This window comes from Salmo salar, chromosome ssa22, assembly GCF_905237065.1.
Source record: "Salmo salar chromosome ssa22, Ssal_v3.1, whole genome shotgun sequence".
NCBI lineage: Eukaryota > Metazoa > Chordata > Actinopteri > Salmoniformes > Salmonidae > Salmo > Salmo salar.
Genome location: NC_059463.1, coordinates 32,404,072 through 32,428,890, shown reverse-complemented (window position 1 = coordinate 32,428,890; position 24,819 = coordinate 32,404,072). Strand labels below are relative to the sequence as shown.

The following is a 24,819-nucleotide window of genomic DNA, read 5'->3' as shown; positions in this document are numbered from 1 at the left end:
ATCTAGTGGAAAGCATTCCCAGAAGAATGGATGCTGTTAAAGCAGAAAAGGGGGGACCAACTCCATATTAAAACCTATCATTTTGGAATGAGATGTTCGACAAGCAGGTTCCCACATACTTTTAGCCATGAAGTGCATGTCAGTTTGGGGTCAGTCGACCGATCGAAATGGTGGAATCAAATAAAGGCGGGAGGAACAGGTTTTCTGACCAATATGGCGGCTGTGTATGTGCCTGAAAACACCACACTTTACTTTGTTAGTAATTAAATAAATATACATGTTTGCTGAATGATACAAACAGTTTTGGAGAATGTGTGTACTTACCTACAACTAACTAGGCATTCATTTTGTCGCTTAAGTAGCTATATTTACAAATGTTGTGTTTACCAATTAGCTAGCTTGCCAGTTAGCTAGTGATTTTAGGCTAGCTAAATTTTGCAAGCTATTGTCGCTAGTTAGGTAACTGGCTAAAAGCACTAAATATTGCATCTAACTAGCTAGCTAGTACAGTTGTTGCTGATGTGAAATAATTGCTGGTAAGTGTTGGTTTTAGCTTTGGGTGTTTAAACTAAGCTTCGTGAGCTAGCTAGCTTCAGCCAAACTATTTTCCACGGTGCTTTTCTGGTGAGTTCTCCCGCACTGCGTCTCGCTTCTTTTAGGTGATACAGTTGAAGTCGGAAGTTTACATACACTTAACACCACAAGTCTGGTTCATCCTTGGGATCAATTTCCAAACGCCTGAAGGTACCACATTCATCTGTACAAACAATAGTAAGCAAGTATAAACACCATGGGACCATGCAGCCGTCATATCGCTCAGGAAGGAGACGCGTTCTGTCTCCTAGAGATGAACATACTTTGGTACGAAAAGTGCAAATCAATCCCAGAACAACAGCAAAGGACCTTGTGAAGATGCTGGAGGAAACCGGTACAAAAGTATCTATATCCACAGTTAAACAAGTCCTATATCGACATAACCTGAATGGCCGCTCAGCAAGGAAGAAGCCACTGCTCCAAAACCGCCATAAAAAAGACGGACTTCGGTTTGCTACTGCACATGGGGACAAAGATTGTACTTTTTGGAGAAATGTCCTCTGGTCTGATGAAACAAAAATAGAACTGTTTGGCCATAATGACCATCGTTATGTTTGGAGGAAAAATGGGGAGGCTTGCAAGCCAAAGAACACCATCCCAACCGTGAAGCACGGGGGGGTGGCAGCCTCATTTTGTGGGGGTGCTTTGCTGCAGGAGGGACTGGTGCACTTCACAAAATAGATGGCATCATGAGGATGGAAAATTATGTGGATATATTGAAGCAACATCTCAAGACATCAGTCAGGAAGTTAAAGCTTGGTTGCAAATGGGTCTTCCAAATGGACAATGACCCCAAGCATACTTCAAAAGTTGTGGCAAAATGGCTTAAGGACAACAAAGTCAAGGTATTGGAGAGGCCATCACAAAGCCATAACCTCAAGCCTATAGAAATTGTGGGCAGAACTGAAAAGGGTGTGCGAGCAAGGAGGCCTACAAACCTGACTCAGTTACACCAGTCAGTTGTGCTAGCCATGTGTGCAGCATAGTAGTCTCTTTGTGGATTAAAGCAGCAGAGGCAAGGAGTCATTCTACAGCCACAACACAAATGGCTCTATCACCTCAGGCCGAATCAGTGTTTAGGCTGGGACAGGAGATGGGGTCAGGCCCAGGTCAGGTGTTTTGTGCCGGCTTTCCACTCTAATCCTCTTTGATGAGGGCCAGATCAGATCTAGCTCTGGACTGACTGGGCTTATAGTGGCACCATGCTGGAGCCTTGTTCTTTAAAGAGCAACTGAAGGCAATAAACAACTTCTCTGGTAGAAAACAGCATGTGGCATTGGTATCAGTCAACAACAAAAAAAGTGTAATCATCAATTCGGAGTGCCGCTTCAGGCGACCCGATCCTGATGTCCATGGGACCATCAGTGAATTACACAATGTATATGGGACAATATTTTAACATGTCAATAGCTCCAAATTTCAATGACTTAAAAACCTTAACTGTAAATTATAGAAATTAATGTACAAGTATTGAAAGCATTTACTGAGACAACTAAAACATGTGCAATATCAACATTTTTGTCCCATTTACATTCTGTAATTTATTGAAGGTTCCTAACTAGCTCCACATATGGGCTATCCAAAGTCAAACCAACTTTGCCACTGTCGCACACCCGCCAGCTGAATATAATTGGCAAAATAATTTGGCTAGACCTGGTTAGACTGTTTCAAGTTATCTAAAGGTGTGTGACTGTGTACAGTTTTGACAGATAAAGTACAAATGCTTCCCACTTTTGAACACCTACGCGCACACACACACACACACAAAGTGACACCCACATCAAAGCAAGTCTCCAAGACCCAAATCTCATTCTGTCGCATTTCCTAATAAGGAGAATTTAAATCGAGGCTAGAACATGAAGTTCAGCCCCGCCTTTAAGGACAGGTCTCTAGAGCTGTTTGAATAATCCTAAATCTCCTGGCTCTCCCTGCCAAGATCTTGAGGTGAGTAGGAGCCCCAGGACAGGGTGACCTAAGGTGGAGCCATGACTGTTGTTCTAGTACTACGTCTAGGTAATAGGCCCTCTGGATGAGTGATTGAGTTTGAGATTCAGAGCTTCACATACTGTCCTGTATTTGACTGCAGACAGACACATTCAAATGAGGTTTGTTCATGTTTCATTGCCCCTAGCAGCTGACGTGCACATGTGTAATGCATGCATACTAAATTGTAATGTGTGTTTTCATTCCAGGTGGTGATAGGGGACAAGGTGGTCCTGAACCCAGTGAATGCTGGCCAGCCCCTTCATGCCAGCACCCATCAACTAGTGGACAACCCAGGATGTAACGAGGTTAGACGCTCACGCTGTCTCCAGGTCCTCTCCTATGGGTTTTATACACTGCTGTATGGGAGTATACTGTATGTACAGTATTTATAGGAGTGTGTACTGTTATTGGCCCCCTCCTACCATTTCAAACATTACAGCATTGTGCCATGGTCCTCCACATTTGCATCAATTATGTCTAAGATTTGCATTTAGCTCTAGTCTGCAGCTCATTCTGTGAGAATGGTGTGCTGCTTTATAGTTATAGGGTACCAGTGAAGGAGTTCTATTAACCTGAGCCGCCCGCAGTGCACCGGTCTATGGCCCGTGATGTGAACTGGAAAAAGCGGTGAGGGAGGAGTGCCCTTCTCAAATGAACAGTAATCTGTGCCGCTCGGTCATATTGTCGACAGCATGGTGCATCGTCCAGAAACATACAGCTCTTTTCCATAAAATATATGTTTGAATTTTCAAACTAGTTTTCATTGGGAAGGCAGAACAAAGACTTTTGCATGTGAAAACTCAGTATCCCATTCATTACTCCACATGCTTATTCTAGCCTAGGCTATGTCACTTTTGTTTTGAACCGACTTCTCCGGGGGCTTTAAACTGGGCACCTGGTGCACGCTGGGAGGCGGCCCGGTTCCAAAACTAATGCAATCACTTTTCACCCTGTGCAAACTCCATCCACCGGGGTAATCGGACCAGATAATCAAATTCCCTCAGTGATGATTGTTGCATGTGTTGCTGTTAAGGGACTAAACTGGTAACTCTTTTTGTCTGCTTGGTGTTTCAGGTGAACTCGGTCAACTGTAACACCAGCTGGAAGATCGTGCTGTTCATGAAATGTGGTGACAATCAGGAGATCATTCTAAAAGGGGTTGGTTTTATCACAACTCTCAACTAATCAGGCCTGATTTTCACAGTTTACATTACCTTGAGTATGAATCAGAAATAATGGGTTGACGAACCCGGTATCCCAGTTGAAGACACAACACTGTTAATTGTTATAGGTAGCTTAAATATATCCCAATGCAGTGACACTTCCCCTAGCAGTCTCTATGGTAACAACCTTCCTGTCTGTTTGTTGGCAGGGTGACGTGGTGCGCCTGTTCCATGCAGAGCAGGAGAAGTTCCTCACCTGTGATGACCACCGGAAAAAACAATATGTCTTCCTGCGCACCACTGGACGCCAGTCTGCTACCTCGGCAACTAGCAGCAAAGCCTTATGGGAGGTGGAGGTGAGGAGGAAGTGTATAGAAATAGAAATTGTAGAAGCGGAGAAAGCCCCTCAGATCATGGCAATTTGACTTCTCCCTTACAACTAAAAATGTTCTGACTAAAAGTTCTGTTTTAGTTTGATGTGTATATGGGCTGACAAGTTGTTAATATGTGCATGTACACAACTTCAGGGTAAGATATGACATGTGACTGATCGCTGTGTTTCTCCTCTTGCCAGGTGGTGCAGCATGATCCATGTCGAGGCGGAGCTGGCTACTGGAACAGTCTGTTTAGGTTCAAACACCTGGCCACTGGACACTACCTGGCTGCAGAGGTCAGTAACACTGCTTTTACCACACGCACACAAAACATATATACTTTTGCCAGGAAGTCACATTGAGACCTCTGTGAAGATAGCCCTAGCTTGTTCATTGTATGTGTGTACTGTTGTGTGTTTTCCAGATGAACCCTGACTATGAGGAAGAGCGCCTGGAGTTCCGCTCCTCAGTGAGTCACCTTCTCCAGTTCTGGTAGCAATGGGCTGCTATGTAGAGGGATGATGAATACTGTGGGTCATCTGAACCAGTCGTTCCCAGATTTTTAAAATATTTGTTTTATTTTATGTAACCTTTATTTAACTAGGCAAGTCAGTTAAGAACACATTTTTATTTACAATGACAGCCTAGGAACAGTGGGTTAACTGCCTTGTTCAGGGACAGAACAACAGATTTTTACATTGTCAGCTTGGGGATTCGATCTAGCAACCTTTCGGTTACTGGTCCGACGCTCTAACCACTAGGCTACCTGCTACAGAGTTTTCCTGTGACCCATTGAATGAACCAATCACAACCCAGTCTGTTGAGACAATGTGAAATGAATCAGTCACATCCCACTGGTGTGTCCCAGGACACGGTGATTATTGTAACTCTTCTTACTTGTTTATCTCTGCTTGAACCCGTGTCACAGTAAAGAGCACTTTCCCGATGCCACCGTTAGATGGCAGTGTCTGCATAGAGAAGTGTGATGGTACTAATGTGGCCTGGTCTGCCTTTAGCTAGCTGGTTGCAGTCTACTACTAGGAATGGATCTCAGAGTCACACAATTCACTCTACAAGACCCTGACTTCTATAGCACTGACTCTCATTAGTCAACACATGGTTGAATGACTAACAGAGCTGGACGCTGAGAATGGACATGTTCCCTTTTCACACTAAGTCAAACCGAGCCAAGTTGTAATGAGCTGGCTGTTCTGGTTATGCATCCACCATATTATAGTTGCTGGAAAGGACAACTTAAAAAGAAAATATCCAAACCAGAACATTACGGTTGTGGTCAGCACCACAGAGTGAAAAGGGTTATACAATATTAAACAATCATTCATTATAGTGACCATGGGAACACAGCAGAAGACCCAAACTAAAATCACAGCTGCAGTTTAACTCTGTACTTTAACTAATTACCCTAAATACTGAATATTAACATGTATACATATTTGATTCTATTTATGTATAATAACGCTGTGATTGATACTTCACAATACACTGTGATAACAGAGAAGCGTCTCATTTAGCCTTTAGAACTTCATACCATTAGTAGGTCATGAGGTCTAGTGTAGTATTGATTTAAGCCTATATATTTTTTTAGTGATAAAATTGATGCTCTCATTGTGGTGAAAGAAGAGATCTTTTTGAGTTGTGAGTCTATCTTCTTCAGTACGTTCCTGCACAAGATATGCTCTTCGGGTCATTGTCCAGGAATTTTACAGGAAGCTGACCTGTGTGTTTCTATCAATCATTTTCCTCTTTATAATCATTGATCCTGGTCTTCTGTGCCCCGTGTCCATGTGGTTGTGCAATGATCTGATGAGACTGTTTTGTGGTCATGCTGTCTCTAGTGATCTATCTGATGACTGTTATGATGTCTCTTTAGTGATCTGATGACTGTTATGATGTCTCTCTAGTGATCTGATGACTGTTATGATGTCTCTCTAGTGATCTGATGACTGTTATGATGTCTCTCTAGTGATCTGATGACTGTTATGATGTCTCTCTAGTGATCTGATGACTGTTATGATGTCTCTCTAGTGATCTGATGACTGTTATGATGTCTCTCTAGTGATCTGATGACTGTTATGTCTCTCTAGTGATCTGATGACTGTTATGATGTCTCTCTAGTGATCTGATGACTGTTATGATGTCTCTCTAGTGATCTGATGACTGTTATGATGTCTCTCTAGTGATCTGATGACTGTTATGATGTCTCTCTAGTGATCTGATGACTGTTATGATGTCTCTCTAGTGATCTGATGACTGTTATGATGTCTCTCTAGTGATCTGATGACTGTTATGATGTCTCTCTAGTGATCTGATGACTGTTATGATGTCTCTCTAGTGATCTGATGACTGTTATGATGTCTCTCTAGTGATCTGATGACTGTTATGATGTCTCTCTAGTGATCTGATGACTGTTATGATGTCTCTCTAGTGATCTGATGACTGTTATGATGTCTCTCTAGTGATCTGATGACTGTTATGATGTCTCTCTAGTGATCTGATGACTGTTATGATGTCTCTCTAGTGATCTGATGACTGTTATGATGTCTCTCTAGTGATCTGATGACTGTTATGATGTCTCTCTAGTGATCTGATGACTGTTATGTCTCTCTAGTGATCTGATGACTGTTATGATGTCTCTCTAGTGATCTGATGACTGTTATGATGTCTCTCTAGTGATCTGATGACTGTTATGATGTCTCTCTAGTGATCTGATGACTGTTATGATGTCTCTCTAGTGATCTGATGACTGTTATGATGTCTCTCTAGTGATCTGATGACTGTTATGATGTCTCTCTAGTGATCTGATGACTGTTATGATGTCTCTCTAGTGATCTGATGACTGTTATGATGTCTCTCTAGTGATCTGATGACTGTTATGATGTCTCTCTAGTGATCTGATGACTGTTATGATGTCTCTCTAGTGATCTGATGACTGTTATGATGTCTCTCTAGTGATCTGATGACTGTTATGATGTCTCTCTAGTGATCTGATGACTGTTATGTCTCTCTAGTGATCTGATGACTGTTATGTCTCTCTAGTGATCTGATGACTGTTATGATGTCTCTCTAGTGATCTGATGACTGTTATGATGTCTCTCTAGTGATCTGATGACTGTTATGATGTCTCTCTAGTGATCTGATGACTGTTATGATGTCTCTCTAGTGATCTGATGACTGTTATGATGTCTCTCTAGTGATCTGATGACTGTTATGATGTCTCTCTAGTGATCTGATGACTGTTATGATGTCTCTCTAGTGATCTGATGACTGTTATGATGTCTCTGTAGTGATCTGATGAGACTGTTTTATTGTCATGTTGTGTCTCCAGCTGGACTCTGAGCAGGTGGACCTCCGCGCCCGCCTCAGGAACCCCCAGGAGAAGGTCATGTACACCCTGGTGTCTGTCCCTGATGGCAACGACATCTCCTCCATTTTTGAGCTGGACCCAACCACTCTGAGAGGGGGTGACTCCCTAGTACCCAGGTAGGACTTTGAGCTGGACCTTACCACTATGAGAGGGGGGGACTCCCTGGTACCCAGGTAGGACTAGGGCCACTGCATTGTGCAAAAATACTCCATTACTCATAATACTTCTATAGGAATTAGCAATTTTTCTAGAAAGTAACTTTTTACTACGTCCATGAGAATTTGTCAATTTAAAATGCATCTTTAGATGTCATCCTGTATTGTTGTGTGATGGAACTGGTCATATGCAGGGAGAGGGGTGAGTGACCAGGCTATGTCAGGGTTGGGGTCAATCTGAATTGAAGTCAGTCAATTCAGGAAGTAAACTAAAATTCCAATTCAATAATTGAAAAAAGAAAAAGCTTTTATTTTCAATGACTTCTCAATAAACTGCAAAGAAGACACTATTCTTTCCGAAGTTTTTAAATTCGTTTTTATTTTAAATTCAAACCACTTCCTGAATTGTCTGACTTAAATTGGAATTGACCCCACCCTGGTATACGTGGTTGTCTATTGAGATAGATAGTGCTAGAGTAGCTATAAAGTCTGGATGTCTGGAAAGATGACTGTATCTCTGGAAAGTCCCCCAGAAGACGTAGTGACTACAGTAGGTATCCCACTGTTGACGCAGATCAGATTCTAAGGAACATGTTGCAATATGAAATGTAACCAGTCATGTTCCTCCCACTGGAAAAGGAGAGCGACGCATACACACACTGATAATCTTTAGATTACATATGTGTGGTATTTGTTTGTCATCAACCACATTTAGTTGAATTCAAGTGAAATTTCCCCTATTAACCTGTCTGGGCTAGGGGGCAGTATTTTCACGGCCGGATGAAAAACGTACCCAATTTAAACAGGTTACTACTCTGGCCCAGAAACTAGAATATGCATATAATTAGTAGATTTGGATAGAAAACACTCAGAAGTTTCTAAAACTGTTTGAATGGTGTCTGTGTGTATAACAGAACTCATATGGAAGGCAAAAACCTGAGAAAAATCCAAGCAGGAAGTGAAAAGTCTGAGAATTGTTGTTCTTCTTTTGATTCTCTATCGAAACTACAGTGTCTGGGGGGTGACGTTGCACTTCCTAAGGCTTCCATTGGCTGTCAACAGCCTTCAGAAAGTGGTTTGATCATTTTCCTGTCACTGGGCAGATAATAGGAGCTCAGTTTCTGAGTGGTCTGCCTGGCAACAAAGGGATTGGATATGCGCGGTCACACGAGCACGCCGTTCCTTCTTTCTCTTCTTGAATGAATATGCTATTGTCCGGTTGGAATATTATTGCAATTTTACGTTACAAAATACCATAAAGATTGATTTTAAACAGCGTTTGACATGCTTCTAATTACGGTAATGGAACATTTTGACTTTTCATCTCTCGTTCCGCGCTCGCGCGTTATGCCTTTGGATAAGTGATCTGTACACACGACCAAAACGGCGGTATTTGTACATAAATATGGATTATTTTGTACAAAAACAACATTTCCTGTGGAAGTAGCAGTCCTGGGAGTGCATTCTGATGAAGATCAACAAAGGTAAGAGAATATTTCTAATACTAATTCTGAGTTTAGGTTGCCTCAAACTTGGCGGGTGTCTGAATAGCTCGCCGTGATGGCTGAGCTATGGACTCAGAATATTGAAAAATGTGCTTTCTCCGTAAAGCTATTTTAAAATCTGACACAGCGGTTGCATCCAGGGGTAGTCTATCTATAATTCTTTAAATAATTGTTATATATTTTGTCAACGTTTATGATGAGTATTTTTGTAAATTGATGTGCACATTCACCGGGCGTTTTGGTGGGAATACATTTTCTGAACATCACGCGCCAATGTAAAATGCTGTTTTTGGATATAAATATGAACATTATCGAACAAAACATACATGTATTGTGTAACATAATGTCCTAGGAGTGTCATCTGATGAAGATTGTCAAAGGTTAGTGCTTCATTTAGCTGTGTTTTGGGTTTTATTGACACATGTCCTTGCTTGGAAAATGGCTGTGTGATTATTTTTGTCTATGTACTCTCCTAACATAATCTAATGTTTTGCTTTCGCTGTAAAGCCTTTTTGAAATCGGACAATGTGGTTACATCAAGGAGAAGTGTATCTTTAAAATGGTGTAAAATAGTTGTATATTTGAGAAAGTTGAATTATGACATTTTGTTATTTTTGAATTTGCCGCCCTGATATTTCACTGGCTGTGTCCCGCAGGTGGGACGCTAGCGTCCCACGTAGTCCATAGAAGTTAAGACACCTGGTATTACTTTCAGTGTAAAGGGTGAGTGGACAGGGTTATGGTTAGGCTTCAGTATAAATTGACATAGGACATGTGTGAGCAATAGTGTGTACGTGTGTGAGTCGGTCTGTCGTTTTTTTTCTCCCTAGCTGAATGTACAGTAGGGAAGCTTTGACTTCCAGTAACCAGTGTAACTGGCATGCTGGTTGTGAGGGTGGAAGGATATAATCTGTTGACTGTGATGGAGGACAAAAGGATAATTCCCACAGACTAGACTGACTCTAGACTAGGTTTGCAAAGGGTCAGAAAATGTCTGGAATTTTTCCGGGAATTTTCCATGGAAAGTTGGGCCTGGGAATTTGGGGGATTTTGCTTAAATTCATCAAAAAAGTTAGCTTATAACAGTGAACCTTTTTTGTGGGATACACTTAAGGCAATTCTAGGTCTTGTGGCATATTTTGGTTAAACTATCCCCAATTCAATGGAATCGCAACCCTCTGCATGCACAGTGCATTCTTCCATCACATGTACAGCTGATTCTCAAGATCTTGCACACTAATGAGATACTATTGAGCCCACACTACTACACTGTCTGAGCCAGGGACTACATGCTTTCTGGTAAGTTTTGATTACAACACTTGGTGGGGTGAATATATTTTATATGACATGCATGATTTTTTGTTAACTAGTAAAATAGTAGCCTACAGCAAAGTGTGTTTAAATCATTTCTAACTTGTTAACAATTTCTGCTAGTTAGTTTTTGCTACCATGTGGGTTTTCGCTTGCTTGAGCCTGCTAACTGAGGAGTGTTAATTCACCTGTTTCCATACATGTTCATTTTTAAACAATTATCTTACAAAGGAGTTGTTTAATCTAACTGCTTAACTATTTATCTGTACATGGAATTGAATCGTTGTTGTTTTTTTACTCATTATTTTCTAATCTTTACAGGAAAATGCCACAGGCACTATCTGATGTGTGGAGACATTTCACTGCAGCTAATGTAGAAGGAAAAGCTGTGTACATTTGCAAATACTGTGCCAAATCATGAAGAATGCAACAAAGATGCAGAATCATTTGGCCAAGTGCATAAAGTTCCCTCAGAGCTCACAACAAGCAACCTCTGACAAAAGTCCCTCTACTTCTATTCGAGGTGAAAATGATGAATCAGACACGTTATCGATAGCAACAGCTCATGGTCCTCCTGGAATCAGAAGGTTTTTTTACTCAATGGAGGAATGTAGTCAGAGAAATGCTGATGAATGTCTTGCTCGAGCTGTGTATGCAACTGGTTCACCTCTGATGCTCACAGGCAATGTGTATTGGAAGAGATTTCTGAATGTTCTTCGCCCAGCATACACCCCTCCAACCAGACATCCTTTATCTACTCATTTGCTGGATGCAGAGTTCAACAGAGTTCAAGTGAAGGTCAAGCAAATCATAGAGAAAGCAGACTGTATTGCAATCATCTCTGAAGGGTGGTCGAATGTTCATGGGCAAGGGATAATTAACTACATCATCTCCCCCACTCAACCAGTATTCTAGAAAAGCCCAGACACAAGGGACAACAGACATACCAGTCTCTACATTGCAGATGAGCTGAAGGCAGTCATCAATGACCTTGGACCACAGAAGATATTTGCACTGGTGACAGACAATGCTGCGAACATGAAGGTTGCTTGGTCTCAAGTGGAGGAGTCCTACCCTCACATCACACCCATTGGCTGTGCTGCTCGTGCATTGAATCTGCTCCTCAAGGACATTGTGGCACTGAAAACAATGGATACACTCTACAAGCGAGCCAAGGAAATAGTTAGGTATGTGAAGGGTCATCAAGTTATAGCAGCAATCTACCTCACAAAGCAAAGTGAGAAGAATAATGGCACCACATTGAAGCTGCCTAGCAACCACCGATGGGGTTGTGTTGTCATCATGTTTGACAGTCTCCTGGAGGGAAAGGAGTCTCTCCAAGAAATGGCCATATCACAGTCTGCCGATATGGACAGCCCCATCAAGAGGATCCTCCTGGATGAAGTATTTTGGGAGAGAGTGGTAAGCAGCCTGAAACTCCTGAAAGCTATAGCAGTAGCCATTGCACGGATTGAGGGAGACAATGCCATCCTGTCTGATGTTCAGACTCTGCTTGCAGATGCAAGAGAAGGAATCCGTACTGCCCTGCCCACTTCACTGTTACTCCAAGCAGAGGAAACTGCAGTTCTGAAATGCATCAAAAAGCATGAAGACTTCTGGCTGAAGCCCATACATGCTGCAGCGTACATGTTGGACCCCAAGTATGCTGGCAAGAGCATCCTGTCTGGTGCAGAGATCAGCGAGGCCTATGGTGTCATCACTACCGTGTCTCGCCGTCTTGGCCTGGATGAGGGCAAGGTTCTTGGCAGTCTGGTGAAATATACTTCCAAGCAAGGGTTTTGGGATGGAGATGCAATATGGAAGTCGTGCCAACATATCTCATCAGCCGCTTGGTGGAAAGGACTTTGTGGATCTGAGGCTCTTTCCCCTGTTGCCTCCATCATCCTCCAAATCCCACCAACATCAGCCGCCTCAGAGCGCAACTGGTCCTTGTTTGGGAACACACACACCAAAGCACGCAACAGGCTGACCAATACAAGGGTTGAAAGATTGGTTGCCATACGGCAAATTTCTGTCTTTTTGAGCCTGACAACAAGCCATCCTCAACAAGGTTGGAAAGTGACAGTGAAGATGAGGCCTCAGAGTCTGATGTTCAAGAGGTGGACATTGGAGGTCCAGGGAGAAGACATGGAAGCCTGAGAGGAAGACCACCAAAGCTTTCATTTCCGGACTATCATCTTACGTATGTTGAAAAGGTTTTTTGGAGATGCGATGGATGAGTGGGGATCGTTCAATATTCCCTTTCTTTTGTTGTTCAGTGAAATCATCCCATGTGAAGAGGCAACTCATTTAATTAAAGTTCAATTCGTAACAAAATTTTCGTTTTTTTTTTTCTATTGGAAGGATTTAATCATTTGTAATTATGTCTACTTATGATAAGGTAAAAGGTTTATGTTTCTGTCTCCATATGAAATGGTAAATATATCCAATGCAAAAAACATCTAAAATTAAAGGTATTAATATACATTTGCATATATTCCCGTTAATTCCCATGGAAAGTGTCCACCTCTAAATATTCTCCAAAATGTGCAACCCTACTCGAGACTGACTTACTGCAGGCCCTGGCCCTGTTCCTTACTAACTATATAGGCTACAGTACCTACTCAAGTGTGTGGTTGAGTTTTATACATGTGAGATACTATAAGATGTTGTGTTTGGATTACAGTAACCACTATTATTATGATCTCCCTCTCTGTACTGGAATGCATCAGATGAGATGTATTTAATTAGAGGCACACTTCCATTCCACTGTTTGGTATTGCCCAATAAATACTTTATTATTCATTCTGGATTCACAATACTGTGTGTGTGTGTGTGTGTGTGTGTGTGCGCTGTGTGGCTTGTGCTCAGGAACTCGTACGTGAGGCTCAGACACCTATGCACCAACACATGGGTCCACAGCACCAACCACCCCATCGACAAGGAGGAGGAGAAACCTGTCATGCTACGTGTGAGTGACCGCTCAGCCAGCCATTAAGACTAGCCAGTTTGTGAGACCTTACCAATAGTCTGTCTAACCCAATCTTTAACTCCTGTACATTATGATTGGTCTGTCCCAGATAAATAGTCCAACCCAAACATTACTCAATAATATAATAATACCCTTATAATAGTTTAGATAGACAATTGATCTGATGACCAGGTGCACTATTGAATACTATTCTATTTGTGAGTTTACTTATGAGAAATAATTACATTTTACAATTCTAATTCACGTATCACTGTTATTTTAAGATTGGCACGTCTGCACTGAAAGAAGACAAAGAGGCTTTTGCCATCGTACCTGTTTCGCCCGCCGAAGTCAGAGACCTGGACTTTGCCAACGATGCCAGTAAAGTGTTGGCCTCCATCGCAGGCAAACTGGAGAAGGGCACCATCACTCAGAATGAGAGAAGGTACATGGCAGTAATTTTGGTGCTCTCTGCATTCTTTACCTCTTCAATGTTGGCACCAAACCCTTACTGGAATGTAATGTCCTTGGAACTCTTGGTATCAACATTAAGGATTCTAAATCTCAAATATAATTAGCTGAACTCTGGATATTTACGGTTGTGCCTCTTCCTGTGTGTGACTTCCTGTTCCTGTGTCGTTCAGGGCGGTAACCAAGCTTCTGGAGGACCTGGTGTTCTTCGTGGTGGACATCCCCAACAATGGCCAGGATGTTCTGGAGATCATGGTCAACAAGCCCAACAGAGAGAGACAGAAACTCATGAGGGAACAGAACATCCTCAAACAGGTAGAGGACCATGTCATTCATAAGGGACAACCAGAACTTCCACAGACTGAAGGGGTGAATAAAGGCTCAGGACGGTTACTTGATTCCTTTTCAATGTGGATACATTTTGGAGCAAGCTCCTTTGTCTACTATTAACCTCTCTGGGCCAGTGGGACGCTTGCGTCCCACCCTAGTAAACAGCCAGTGGAATCGCGTCGCGCGAAATACAAATACCTCATAAATGCTGTAACTTCAATTTCTCAAATATATGACTATTTTACACCATTTTATAGATACACCTCTCCTGAATCGAACCACGTTGTCCGATTTCAAAAAGGCTTTACAGCAAAAGCAAAACATTAGATTATGTTAGAGTACCCTGCCAAAAAAAATCACACTGCCATTTTCAAAGCAACTAGCATGCATCACAAATACCCAAAACACAGCTAAATGCAGCACTAACCTTTGACAATCTTCATCAGATGACACTCCTAGGACATCATGTTACACAATACATGCATTTTTTGTTCGATAAAGTTCATATTTGTATATAAAAACAGCATTTTACATCGGCGCATGACGTTCAGAAAATATTTTCCCTCAAATGCTTCCGGTGAATCAGCGCTACAATTTACAAAATTACTATTCGAAAAACATTGTTAAAATGTAATATTGTCATTTAAAGAATTATAGATTAACATCTCGTGAATGCAACCGCATTGCCAGATTTAAAAATAACTTTACTGGGAAATCACACTTTGCAATAAACGACATGGTATGCTCAGAAAAATAGGCTAGGCGATACATGTTAGCGCCATCTTGGAACCATCTAAAATCAAATATACTATTGTAAATATTCCCTTTGATTATCTTCATCAGAAGGCACTTCCAGGAATCCCAGGTCCACAACAAATGTAGTTTTGTTCGAAAAAGTTAATAATTTATGTCCCAATAGCTCCTTCTTGTTAGCGCGTTCCGAAGGCTACTCATAATGTACGAGGGGCGCTGGACTTGTCGTCACGAATCTGCAAAAAATATATATTTACGTTCGTTCAAACATGTCAAACGTTGTATAACATAAATCTTTAGGGCCTTTTTCAACCAGAGCTTCAATAATATTCAAGGCGGACGATTGCATTGTCTTACTAAACGTTTCGGAACAAAAGGGTTCCCAGGTGCGCCCGCGTCATAGTAGTAATGGCCCTCCCCCTGTGACCAACTTTCCAAGCCTCTCTTTCAGTCAGTTTCTACCATAGAAGACTCAAACCACTTTGTAAAGACTGTTGACATCTAGTGGAAGCCTTAGGAAGTGCTAAATGATTAATAAGTCCCTGTGTGTTTCAATGGCAAAGGCTTGAAAGTGATTCCACACATCAGATTTCCACTTCCTGTTAGGATTTGTCTTGAGTTCTGTAATACTCAAAGACACCATTCAAACAGTTTTAGAAACTTTAGATTGTTTTCTATCCAAATCTACTAATTATATGCATATTCTAGTAGTAACCAGGAGTAGTAACCAGATTAAATCGGGTACGTTTTTTATCCGGCCGTGCAAATACTGCCCCCTATCCCCAACAGTTTTTAACCTATATAACGAACTTTGTCATCCTTCACCAAATTTTTTTTCACCAAATACATTTTCTTAACCTGATGGAACATCATCCAACTGATGGAATTTTGTGTTCAGATCTTCAAGTTACTGCAGGCTCCATTCACAGACAGCGGGGACGGGCCCATGCTACGATTGGAGGAGCTGGCCGACCAGCGCCACACACCCTTCAGACACATCTGTCGCCTGTGTTACCGCGTGTTACGCCACTCTCAACAGGACTACCGCAAGAACCAGGTACAGCAACGTGGTAACGGTCAAGGCCTACTAGTCTGATCCTTCTAAAGCCACACAAGGACACATATGACAGGTCACATGACTGGTCTGGTCACAAAACAACCACTACCACCAACCTTATCCCTAGCCCCTTAACCTAACCCCAACCCTTTCAATGTTTGCTGATCTGAAGATACTAGATGAGTTTAAGGAATATGATTGAAGTTCCCCTTAGTTCATTGGAGGTCTAGGTGGAGTCATCACCATTTGGCTTCTATACACCTACAGTATCTGGTTACTTTAGGTCTGCAGACCCTAACAGGCTCCAGTAAAGGAAGGGAATAGGGGTTGTTTTCACATGCTGTTCTGGGCAGTGTTCCAGCAGACCGAGTCTTAACCCATAGCCTATAGATCAAGCCACAGCACTTATGCAATTAGCCTAAATACTGTCTGATGGCACTTAAAGGGATACTTTGGGAGTTTGTCAAAAAAGCCTTTTATCTACTTCCCCAGAGTAAGATCAACTCATGGATAATGGATGAACTCATGGTCTCTGCATCCAGTATGAAGGAAGTTAGAGGTAGTTTCACAAGCCAATGCTAACTAGCATTAGCGCAATAACAAGAAATCTATGCTACACTACATGACCAAAAGTATGTGGACACTCATTCCAACATTCATTCCAAAATCATGGGCATTAATATGGAGGTGGTCCTCCTTTGCTGCTATAACAGCCTCCACTCTTCTGGTTAGGCTTTCCACTAGATGTTGGAACATTGCTGCGGGGACTTGCTTCCATTCAGCCACGAGCATTAGTGAGGTTCGGCACTGATGTTTGGCAATTAGGCCTGGCTCGCAGCCGGCGTTCCAATTCATCCCAAAGGTGTTCGATGGGGTTGATGTCAGGGCTCTGTGCAGGCCAGCCAAGTTCTTCCACACCAATCTCGACAAACCATTTCTGTATGGACCTTGCTTTGTGCACGGGCGCATTGTCATGCTGAAACAGGGAAGTCCCTTTCCCCAAACTGTTGTCGTAAAGTTGGAAGCACAGAAGGGTCTACAATGTCACTGTATGCTGTAACATTTAGATTTCCCTTCACTGGAACTAAGGGGCCTAGGCAGAACCATGAAAACAGCCCCAGACCATTATTCCTCCTCCACCAAACTTTACAGTTGGCACTATGCATTGGGGCAGGTAGCGTTGTCCTGCCATTCGCCAAACTCAGATTCGTCCGTCGGACTGCCAGATGGTGAAGTGTGATTCATCACTCCAGAGAACGTGTTTCCACTGCTTCAGAGTCCAATGGTGGCGAGTTCTACACCACTCCAGACAACGCTTGGCATTGCACATGGTGATCTTAGGCTTGTGTGCGGTTTCACAATAACAGCACTTACAGTTGACCGGGGCAGCTCTAGTAAGGCAGAAATTTGACGAACTGACTTGTTGGAACGGGGGCATCCTATGACAGTGCAACGTTGAAAGTCACTGAGCTCTTCAGTAAGACTAATCTACTGCCAATGTTTGTCTAAGGAGATTGCATGGCTGTGTGCTCTATTTTATACACCTGTCAGCAACGGGTGTGGCTGAAATAGCCAAATCCACTCATTTGAAGGGATGTCCTGGTTTTTCAATTACACTAACACTAGTTAGCAACTCCCTTCAAACTGCACGCAGAGACATAAAGACTGTGTCCACGAGTTAATCGGACTCTGGGGGAAGTACAGTTGAAGTCGGAAGTTTACACCTTAGCCAAATACATTTCAACTCAGTTTTTCACAATTCCTGACATTTAATCCTAGTAACAATTCCCTGTCTTAGGTCAGTTAATTTACTTTATTTTAAGAATGTGAAATGTCAGAATAATAGTAGGGAGAATGATTTATTTCAGCTTTTATTTCTTTCATCACGTTCCCAGTGGGTCAGAAGTTTACATACACTCAATTAGTATTTGGTAGCACTGCCTTTAAATTGTTTAACTTGGGTCAAATGTTTCAGGGAGCCTTCCACAAGCATCCCACAATAAGTTGGTTGAATTTTAGCCCATTCCTCCTGACAGAACTGGTGTAACTGAGTCATGTTTGTAGGCCTCCTTGCTCGCACACACTTTTTCAGTTCTGCCCACAAATATTCTATGGGATTGAGGTCACACCAGAGGACATTTCTCCAAAAAGTACGATCTTTGTCCCCATGTGCAGTAGCAAACCGAAGTCCGGCTTTTTTATGGCGGTTTTGGAGCAGTGGCTTCTTCCTTGCTGAGCGGCCATTCAGGTTATATCGATATAGGACTTGTTTAACTGTGGATATAGATACTTTTGTACCGGTTTCCTCCAGCATCTTCACAAGGTCCTTTGCTGTTGTTCTGGGATTGATTTGCACTTTTCGCACCAAAGTACGTTCATCTCTAGGAGACAGAACGTGCTTTTTTCTGAGGTCTTGGCTGATTTCTTTTGATTTTCCCATGATGTCAAGCAAAGTTTGAAGGTAGGCCTTGAAATACATCCACAGGTACACCTCCAATTGACTCAACTGATGTCAATTAACCTATCAGATGCTTCTACAGCCATGACATCATTTTCTGGAATTTTCCAAGCTGTTTAAAGGCACAGTCAACTTAGTGTATGTAAACTTCTGACCCACTGGAATTGTGATACAGTGAATTATAAGTGAAATAATCTGTCTGCAAACAATTGTTGGGAAAATGATTTGTTTCATGCGCAAAGTAGATGTCCTAACCGACTTGCCAAAACTATAGTTTGTTAACAAGAAATTTGTGGCGTGGTTGAAAAACGAGTTGTAATGACTCCAACATAAGTGTATGTAAACTTCCGACTTCAACTGTAAATAAACTGCTTCACTGCCCAAAATCCTGAAGTCTCCCTTTAATGTAAAGGCCATGCCATTCATAGAGAGCTGTAATTGAATGTGGTGTTCAGTCAGTGTCAACTATACTCACATTCTGCCTTCATCAAACGTTCAACTACCCCAGCCCTCCCTCCCAGGGTGCAAGACCCGCACCCCCGCTCTCAGACATACACACACACACACACACACACACACACACACACACACACACTCACACGATCGCACTCCTAGAGAAATAACTTGCATTGTCCATATACACTCAGACAGACACAGAAGCATGTCTCTCTGCTCCCACTTTCACATACTGTGTAATTGTTGGAATGGTGGCTGAATTCAGCTGAAGGAGGAAGGCTGCCTGATGTCTGTGGAAAGGCTCTGTTCTCTGTCTCAGATGAATGCTGTAGGCCTTTGATACTGCCACACTAATACTGTCTCCATTAGCAGGGACTGTCATTCTCTCTGTAGCCTAATGACGTTACACTGGTCAGTCCAGTTGAACAATTCCAGGAAAATTGGGAAATTACCCATGGGAGAATTGTAAGGTAATCTGTGGATTTTACGTGGGGAATCTTAGATTTGATCTTCCAGTGAATACTAAGAAATTACTTTAGCCTGTACTACATTAAATGAATTGTTGTTGAAGTAATGAGTGGGAAAGTTAGGTCAGGAATACTGAGACAACAATGGAAAAGGGGGATATCTTGTCAGTTGTACAACTGAATGCATTCAACGGAAATGTGTCTTCCGCATTTAACCCAACCCCTCTGAATCAGAGAGGTGCGGAGGGCTGCCATAATCAACATCCACGTCTTCGGCGCCCGGGGAACAGGGCCTTGCCCAGGGGCAGAACGACAGATTTTTACCTTGTCAGCTCGGGGATTCGATCCAGCAACCTTTCGGTTACTGGCCCAATGCTCTAACCACAAGGCTACCTGCCGCATAGTCTTAGTAAACTAGTAGCAAGCTGGATCACACTATGAACACATTGTCATTAAAACTCTAAATCAAAGTGGCTAACCATTCAACAGAGTTTACATTATTTGATTGACCTGATTCACAATTATTTATTTGAGCTCATTCAATAGCAAGGCATCAATGTAACATTTGCTATTTAGTAGACACTTTTATCCATTGAGTGCATAGATTTTCTAATGGTTGGCCCCAGCCGAAATCCGACCCACAACCCCTAGTGCCATGCGCTTACTAACTGAGCCACACAGGACCACAATCCCAATGTTGGGATAATGTTTGACTAAGATCAGGGGCTGTGTTTGTCCAATAGGAGTACATAGCCAAGCAGTTTCGCTTCATGCAGAAGCAGATCGGTTATGATGTTCTAGCTGAGGACACTATCACAGCCCTGCTCCACAACAACCGCAAGCTGCTGGAGAAGCACATCACTGCTGCAGAGATAGACACCTTCGTCAGCCTCGTCAGGAAGAACCGGGAGCCCAGGTGTGTGTGTGTGTGTGTGTGCAGTACTGGTCAATAGTTTGGACACACCTATTCATTCAACGTTATATCTTTATTTTTACTATTTTCTACATTGTGGAATAATAGTGAAGACATCAACACTATGAAATAACGCATATGGAATCATGTAGTAAACAAAAAAGCGTTAAATCAAAATACATTTGATATTCTTCAAAGTAGCCACCCTTTGCCTTGATGACAGCTTTGCACACTCTTGGCATTCTCTCAACCAGCTTCATGAGCGTAGTCACCTGGAATGCATTCAATTGACAGGTGTGCCTTGTTAAAAATTAATTTGTGGAATTTCTTTCCTTCTTAATGCGTGTGAGCCAATCAGTTGTATTGTGACAAGGTTGGGTTGGTATATAGAAGATAGCTCTATTTGGTAAAAGACCAAGTCCATATTATGGCAAGAACAGCTCAAATAAGCAAAGAGAAATGACAGTTCATCATTACTTTAAGACATGAAGGTCAGTCAATGCGGAACATTTCAATAACTTTTAAAGTTTCTTCAAGTGCAGTCACAAAAACCATCAAGCGCTATGATGAAACTGACTCTCAAGAAAGACACAGAGTTACCTCTGCTACAGAGTTCATTAGAGTTACCAGTCTCATAAATTGCAGCCCAAATAAATGCTTCACAGAGTTAAAGTAACAGACACATCTCAACATCAACTGTTCAGAGGATGTCTCCACCCGCTGATCCTCAACGCTGGGGCCCCAGAAGGGTGCGTTCTCAGCCCTCTCCTGTACTCCCTGTTCACCCATGACTGCGTGGCCATGCACGCCTCCAACTCAATCATCAACTTTGCAGACGACTCTACAGTGGTAGGCTTGATTACCAACAATGACGAGACGGTCTACAGGGAGGAGGTGAGGGCCCTCGGAGTGTGGTGTCAGGAAAATAACCTCACACTCAACGTCAACAAAACAAAGGAGATGATCGTGGACTTCAGGAAACAGCAGAGGGAGCATCCCCCTATCCACATCGACGGGATAGTAGTGGAGAGGGTGGAAAGTTTTAAGTTCCTCGGAGTACACATCGCAACCTTTTACAGATGCACAATCGAGAGCATCCTGTTGGGCTGTTTCACCGCCTGGTACGGCAACTGCTCCACCCACAACCGTAAGGCTCTCCAGAGGGTAGGGAGGTCTGCACAACGCATCACTGGGGGTAAACTACCTGCCCTCCAGGACACCTACACAGGAAGGCCAAAAAGATCATCAAGGACAACAACCAACCGAGCCACTGCCTGTTCACCCCGCTATCATCCAGAAGGCGAGGTCAGTACAGGTGCATCACAGCTAGGACCGAGAGACTGAAAAACAGATTATTTCTCAAGGCCATCAGACTGTTAAACAGCCATCACTAACATTGAGTGGCTGCTGCCAACATACTGACCTATGCCGTTCGGCCATCACTCATTCATATATTTTTATGTACATATTCTTATTCATTCCTTTACACTTGTGTGTATAAGGTAGTTGTGAAATTGTTAGGTTAGACTACTTGTTAGATATTACTGCATGGTCGGAACTAGAAGCACAAGCATTTCGCTACACTTGCATTAACGTCTGCTAACCATGTGTATGTGACAAATAAAATTTAATTTGAAGAAGGAGAGTGTTACATCAGATGACCTGGCCTTCACAATCACCCGACCTCAACCCAATTGAGGTGGTTTGGGATGAGTTGGACTCTTGCAGAGTGAAGGAAAAGCAGCCAACAAGTGCTCAGCATATGTGGGAAATCCTTCAAGACTGTTAGAAAAACGTTCCAGGTGAAGCTGGTTGAGAGAATGCCAAGAGTGTGCTAAGCTGTCATCAAGGCAGAATCTCAAATATAAAATATTGAACACTTATTTTTTTGCTTACTACATGATTCCATATGTGTTATTTCATAGTTTTGATGTCTTCACTGTTATTCTACAATGTAGAAATAAAGAAACCCTTTTGACCAGTATTGTATGTGATCACTGCATGCTCACATGTTTGTGTGTGCAGTACATGTTTTTGGTACAGATTTTAGTGTGTTAATTTGCATGTCTTGATATCGGTATGTATGCTCTTTATAGCCAGATATATTAATGTGTTCTATGTAATTTAATTGAAGACATCAAGGGAGTAAAACACTGTGGAGTGTATTGTAAGCTGCTTAAGGTCAGATGGTATTTCTTCTCCTGTCATTTAATTGTGGTCAAGTTAAGCTTTTGGGGAATTTTTTAATGGTGACTGATCATAGGTCTATAGAACGGTGTGTTTGTTTTTGTGTACATGTGAACGTCTTTGTCCATTGAATGATCTGTGTGTGTCTTCCAGGTTCCTGGACTACCTGTCTGACTTGTGTGTGTCTATGAACAAGTCTATCCCTGTAACCCAGGAGCTCATCTGTAACGCAGTCCTGGACCCCACCAACGGAGACATCCTCATAGAGACTAAGTATGTCTCCTCGCCTCTCCATTCCTCTCTTCTCCTATGAAGAATCAATCAATACCTTATAGAAACATATTTTCTAAACATTTAATAATATCCTATGGTTGTTGGTCTATAGTCTATCACAGGTTGTTCTAGTATGGCAGATAAAGAGCTCGATCTTCAGTGCAGTACTACTCTCTGTAGTGAAGTGTGTTCGGTTGGATCTCTTTCAGTCACACAGATCAAGGTGACAATAGGATGGAGTGTTTACTCCTGATGCACCCACACGGTGACCTTGAGCTCTACAGAACAATGAGTCCTCATGGTTGTCCTAATGGACATGCCTAACTACAGTGCCTTCAGAAAGTATTCACACCCCTTGATTTTTTTCCACATTACCCATGACACATGCAGCACAGGATGGTCCAGCCTGTACACACAACCAGGTTTATGGTTAATAATAATATATGGTATGGTCATTTAGCAATATACAGTGCCTTCAGAAAGGCACACTTTGATGTGTTACAGCCTGAATTTAAAATGAATTAACTTTAGATTTAATTTGTCGCTGGCCTACACACAATACCCCATAATGTCAAAGTGGAATGTTTTTCAAAATGTTTACAAATTAATTAAAACAGCTGAAATGTCTTTAGTCAATAAGAATTCAAGCCCTTTGTTATGGCAAGCCTAAATAAGTTCAAGAGTAAAAAATTTGCTTAACAAGTCACATACCAAATGATATTGGCTCACATGATTTTTGAATGACTCCCTCTTCTCTGTGCCCAACACACAATTATCTGTAATGTCCCTCAGACGAGCAGTGAAATTCAACCACAAAGACCAGGGAGGTTTTCCAATGCTTCACAAAGAAGGGCACCTATTGGTAGATGGGTAAAAAGAAAAAAGCACACATTGAATATCCCTTTGAGCATGGTGAAGTTATTAATTACACCTTGGATGGTCTATCAATAGACCCAGTCACTACAAAGATTAATACACCCAGTCCTTCCTAACTCAGTTGCTGGAGAGGAAGGAAACCACTCAGGGATTTCACCATGAGGCCTGTGGTGACTTTAAATCAATTACAGAGTTTATTGGCTGTGATAGGAGAAAAGTGAGGATGGATCAACATTGTAGTTACTCCACATTACTATCCTAATTGACAGAGTGAAAATAAGGAAGCCTGTATAGAATACAACATATTCTAAAACATGATTCCTGTTTGCAACAAGGCACTAAAGTAATATTGCAAAACAAAAATGATAAAGCGATCAACTTTTTCTCCTGAATACAAAGTGTTATGTTTGGGGCAAATCCAATACAACACATTACTGATGACCACTCCATATTTTCAAGCATAGTGGTGGCTACATCATCCTGTGGGTATGCTTGTCATTGTTAAGGACTGAGGAGATTTTCACGATAATAAATAAACAGAATGGAGCTAAGCACAGGCAAAATCCTAGAGGAAAACCTGGTTCAGTCTGCTTTCCACCAGAAACTGGGAGAAGAATTCACCTTTCAGCAGGACAATAACCTACAACACAAGGCCAAATCTATCCTGGAGTTGCTTACCAAGAAGATGGTGAATGTTCCTGACTGGCAGAGTTAAAGTTTTGACTTAAATCTGCTTGAAAATCTATGTCAAGACCTGAAAATGGTTGTCTAGCAATGATCAACAACCAATTTGATAGAGCTTGAAGAATTTTGAAAAGAATAATGGGAAAATGTTGCACAATCCAGGTATGGAAAGCTCTTAGAGATTTACTCAGAAAGATGCCAAATGTGTCTCTACGAAGTATTGACTCAGGTGTGTGTGAAGACTTTTTTTTATTAATTAGATATTTCTCTGTTTAATTTTCAATACATTTTCAATCATTTCTAAAAGCATGATTTCACTGTGTCATTATAGGGTATTGTGTGTAGATAACTTTTTTTTAAAATCCATTTTGAATTTGAGCTGTAACTCAACACAATGTGGAATAAGTCAAGGGGCTTGAATACTTTCTGAAGGCACTGTAGTAGAGAAAA

The 24,819-nt window shown here is 41.9% G+C and overlaps 1 protein-coding gene across 3 annotated transcripts in view; it reads left to right on the top strand.

The window, feature by feature from the left end:
* The window catches only part of LOC106583165 (inositol 1,4,5-trisphosphate receptor type 1), a 190,689-nt gene that overhangs the window by 61,340 nt on the left and 104,530 nt on the right, over positions 1 to 24,819 (top strand). For all 3 annotated transcript variants that reach the window (XM_045705741.1, XM_045705740.1, XM_045705739.1), the window contains exons 7-18: positions 2,787 to 2,885; positions 3,655 to 3,738; positions 3,953 to 4,099; positions 4,318 to 4,413; positions 4,542 to 4,586; positions 7,464 to 7,618; positions 13,345 to 13,444; positions 13,729 to 13,889; positions 14,089 to 14,230; positions 15,897 to 16,055; positions 20,180 to 20,352; positions 22,690 to 22,809. In XM_045705741.1, the coding sequence (XP_045561697.1) occupies positions 2,787 to 2,885; positions 3,655 to 3,738; positions 3,953 to 4,099; positions 4,318 to 4,413; positions 4,542 to 4,586; positions 7,464 to 7,618; positions 13,345 to 13,444; positions 13,729 to 13,889; positions 14,089 to 14,230; positions 15,897 to 16,055; positions 20,180 to 20,352; positions 22,690 to 22,809 (1,481 nt within the window). The remainder of the gene's footprint in view (positions 1 to 2,786; positions 2,886 to 3,654; positions 3,739 to 3,952; positions 4,100 to 4,317; positions 4,414 to 4,541; positions 4,587 to 7,463; positions 7,619 to 13,344; positions 13,445 to 13,728; positions 13,890 to 14,088; positions 14,231 to 15,896; positions 16,056 to 20,179; positions 20,353 to 22,689; positions 22,810 to 24,819) is intronic.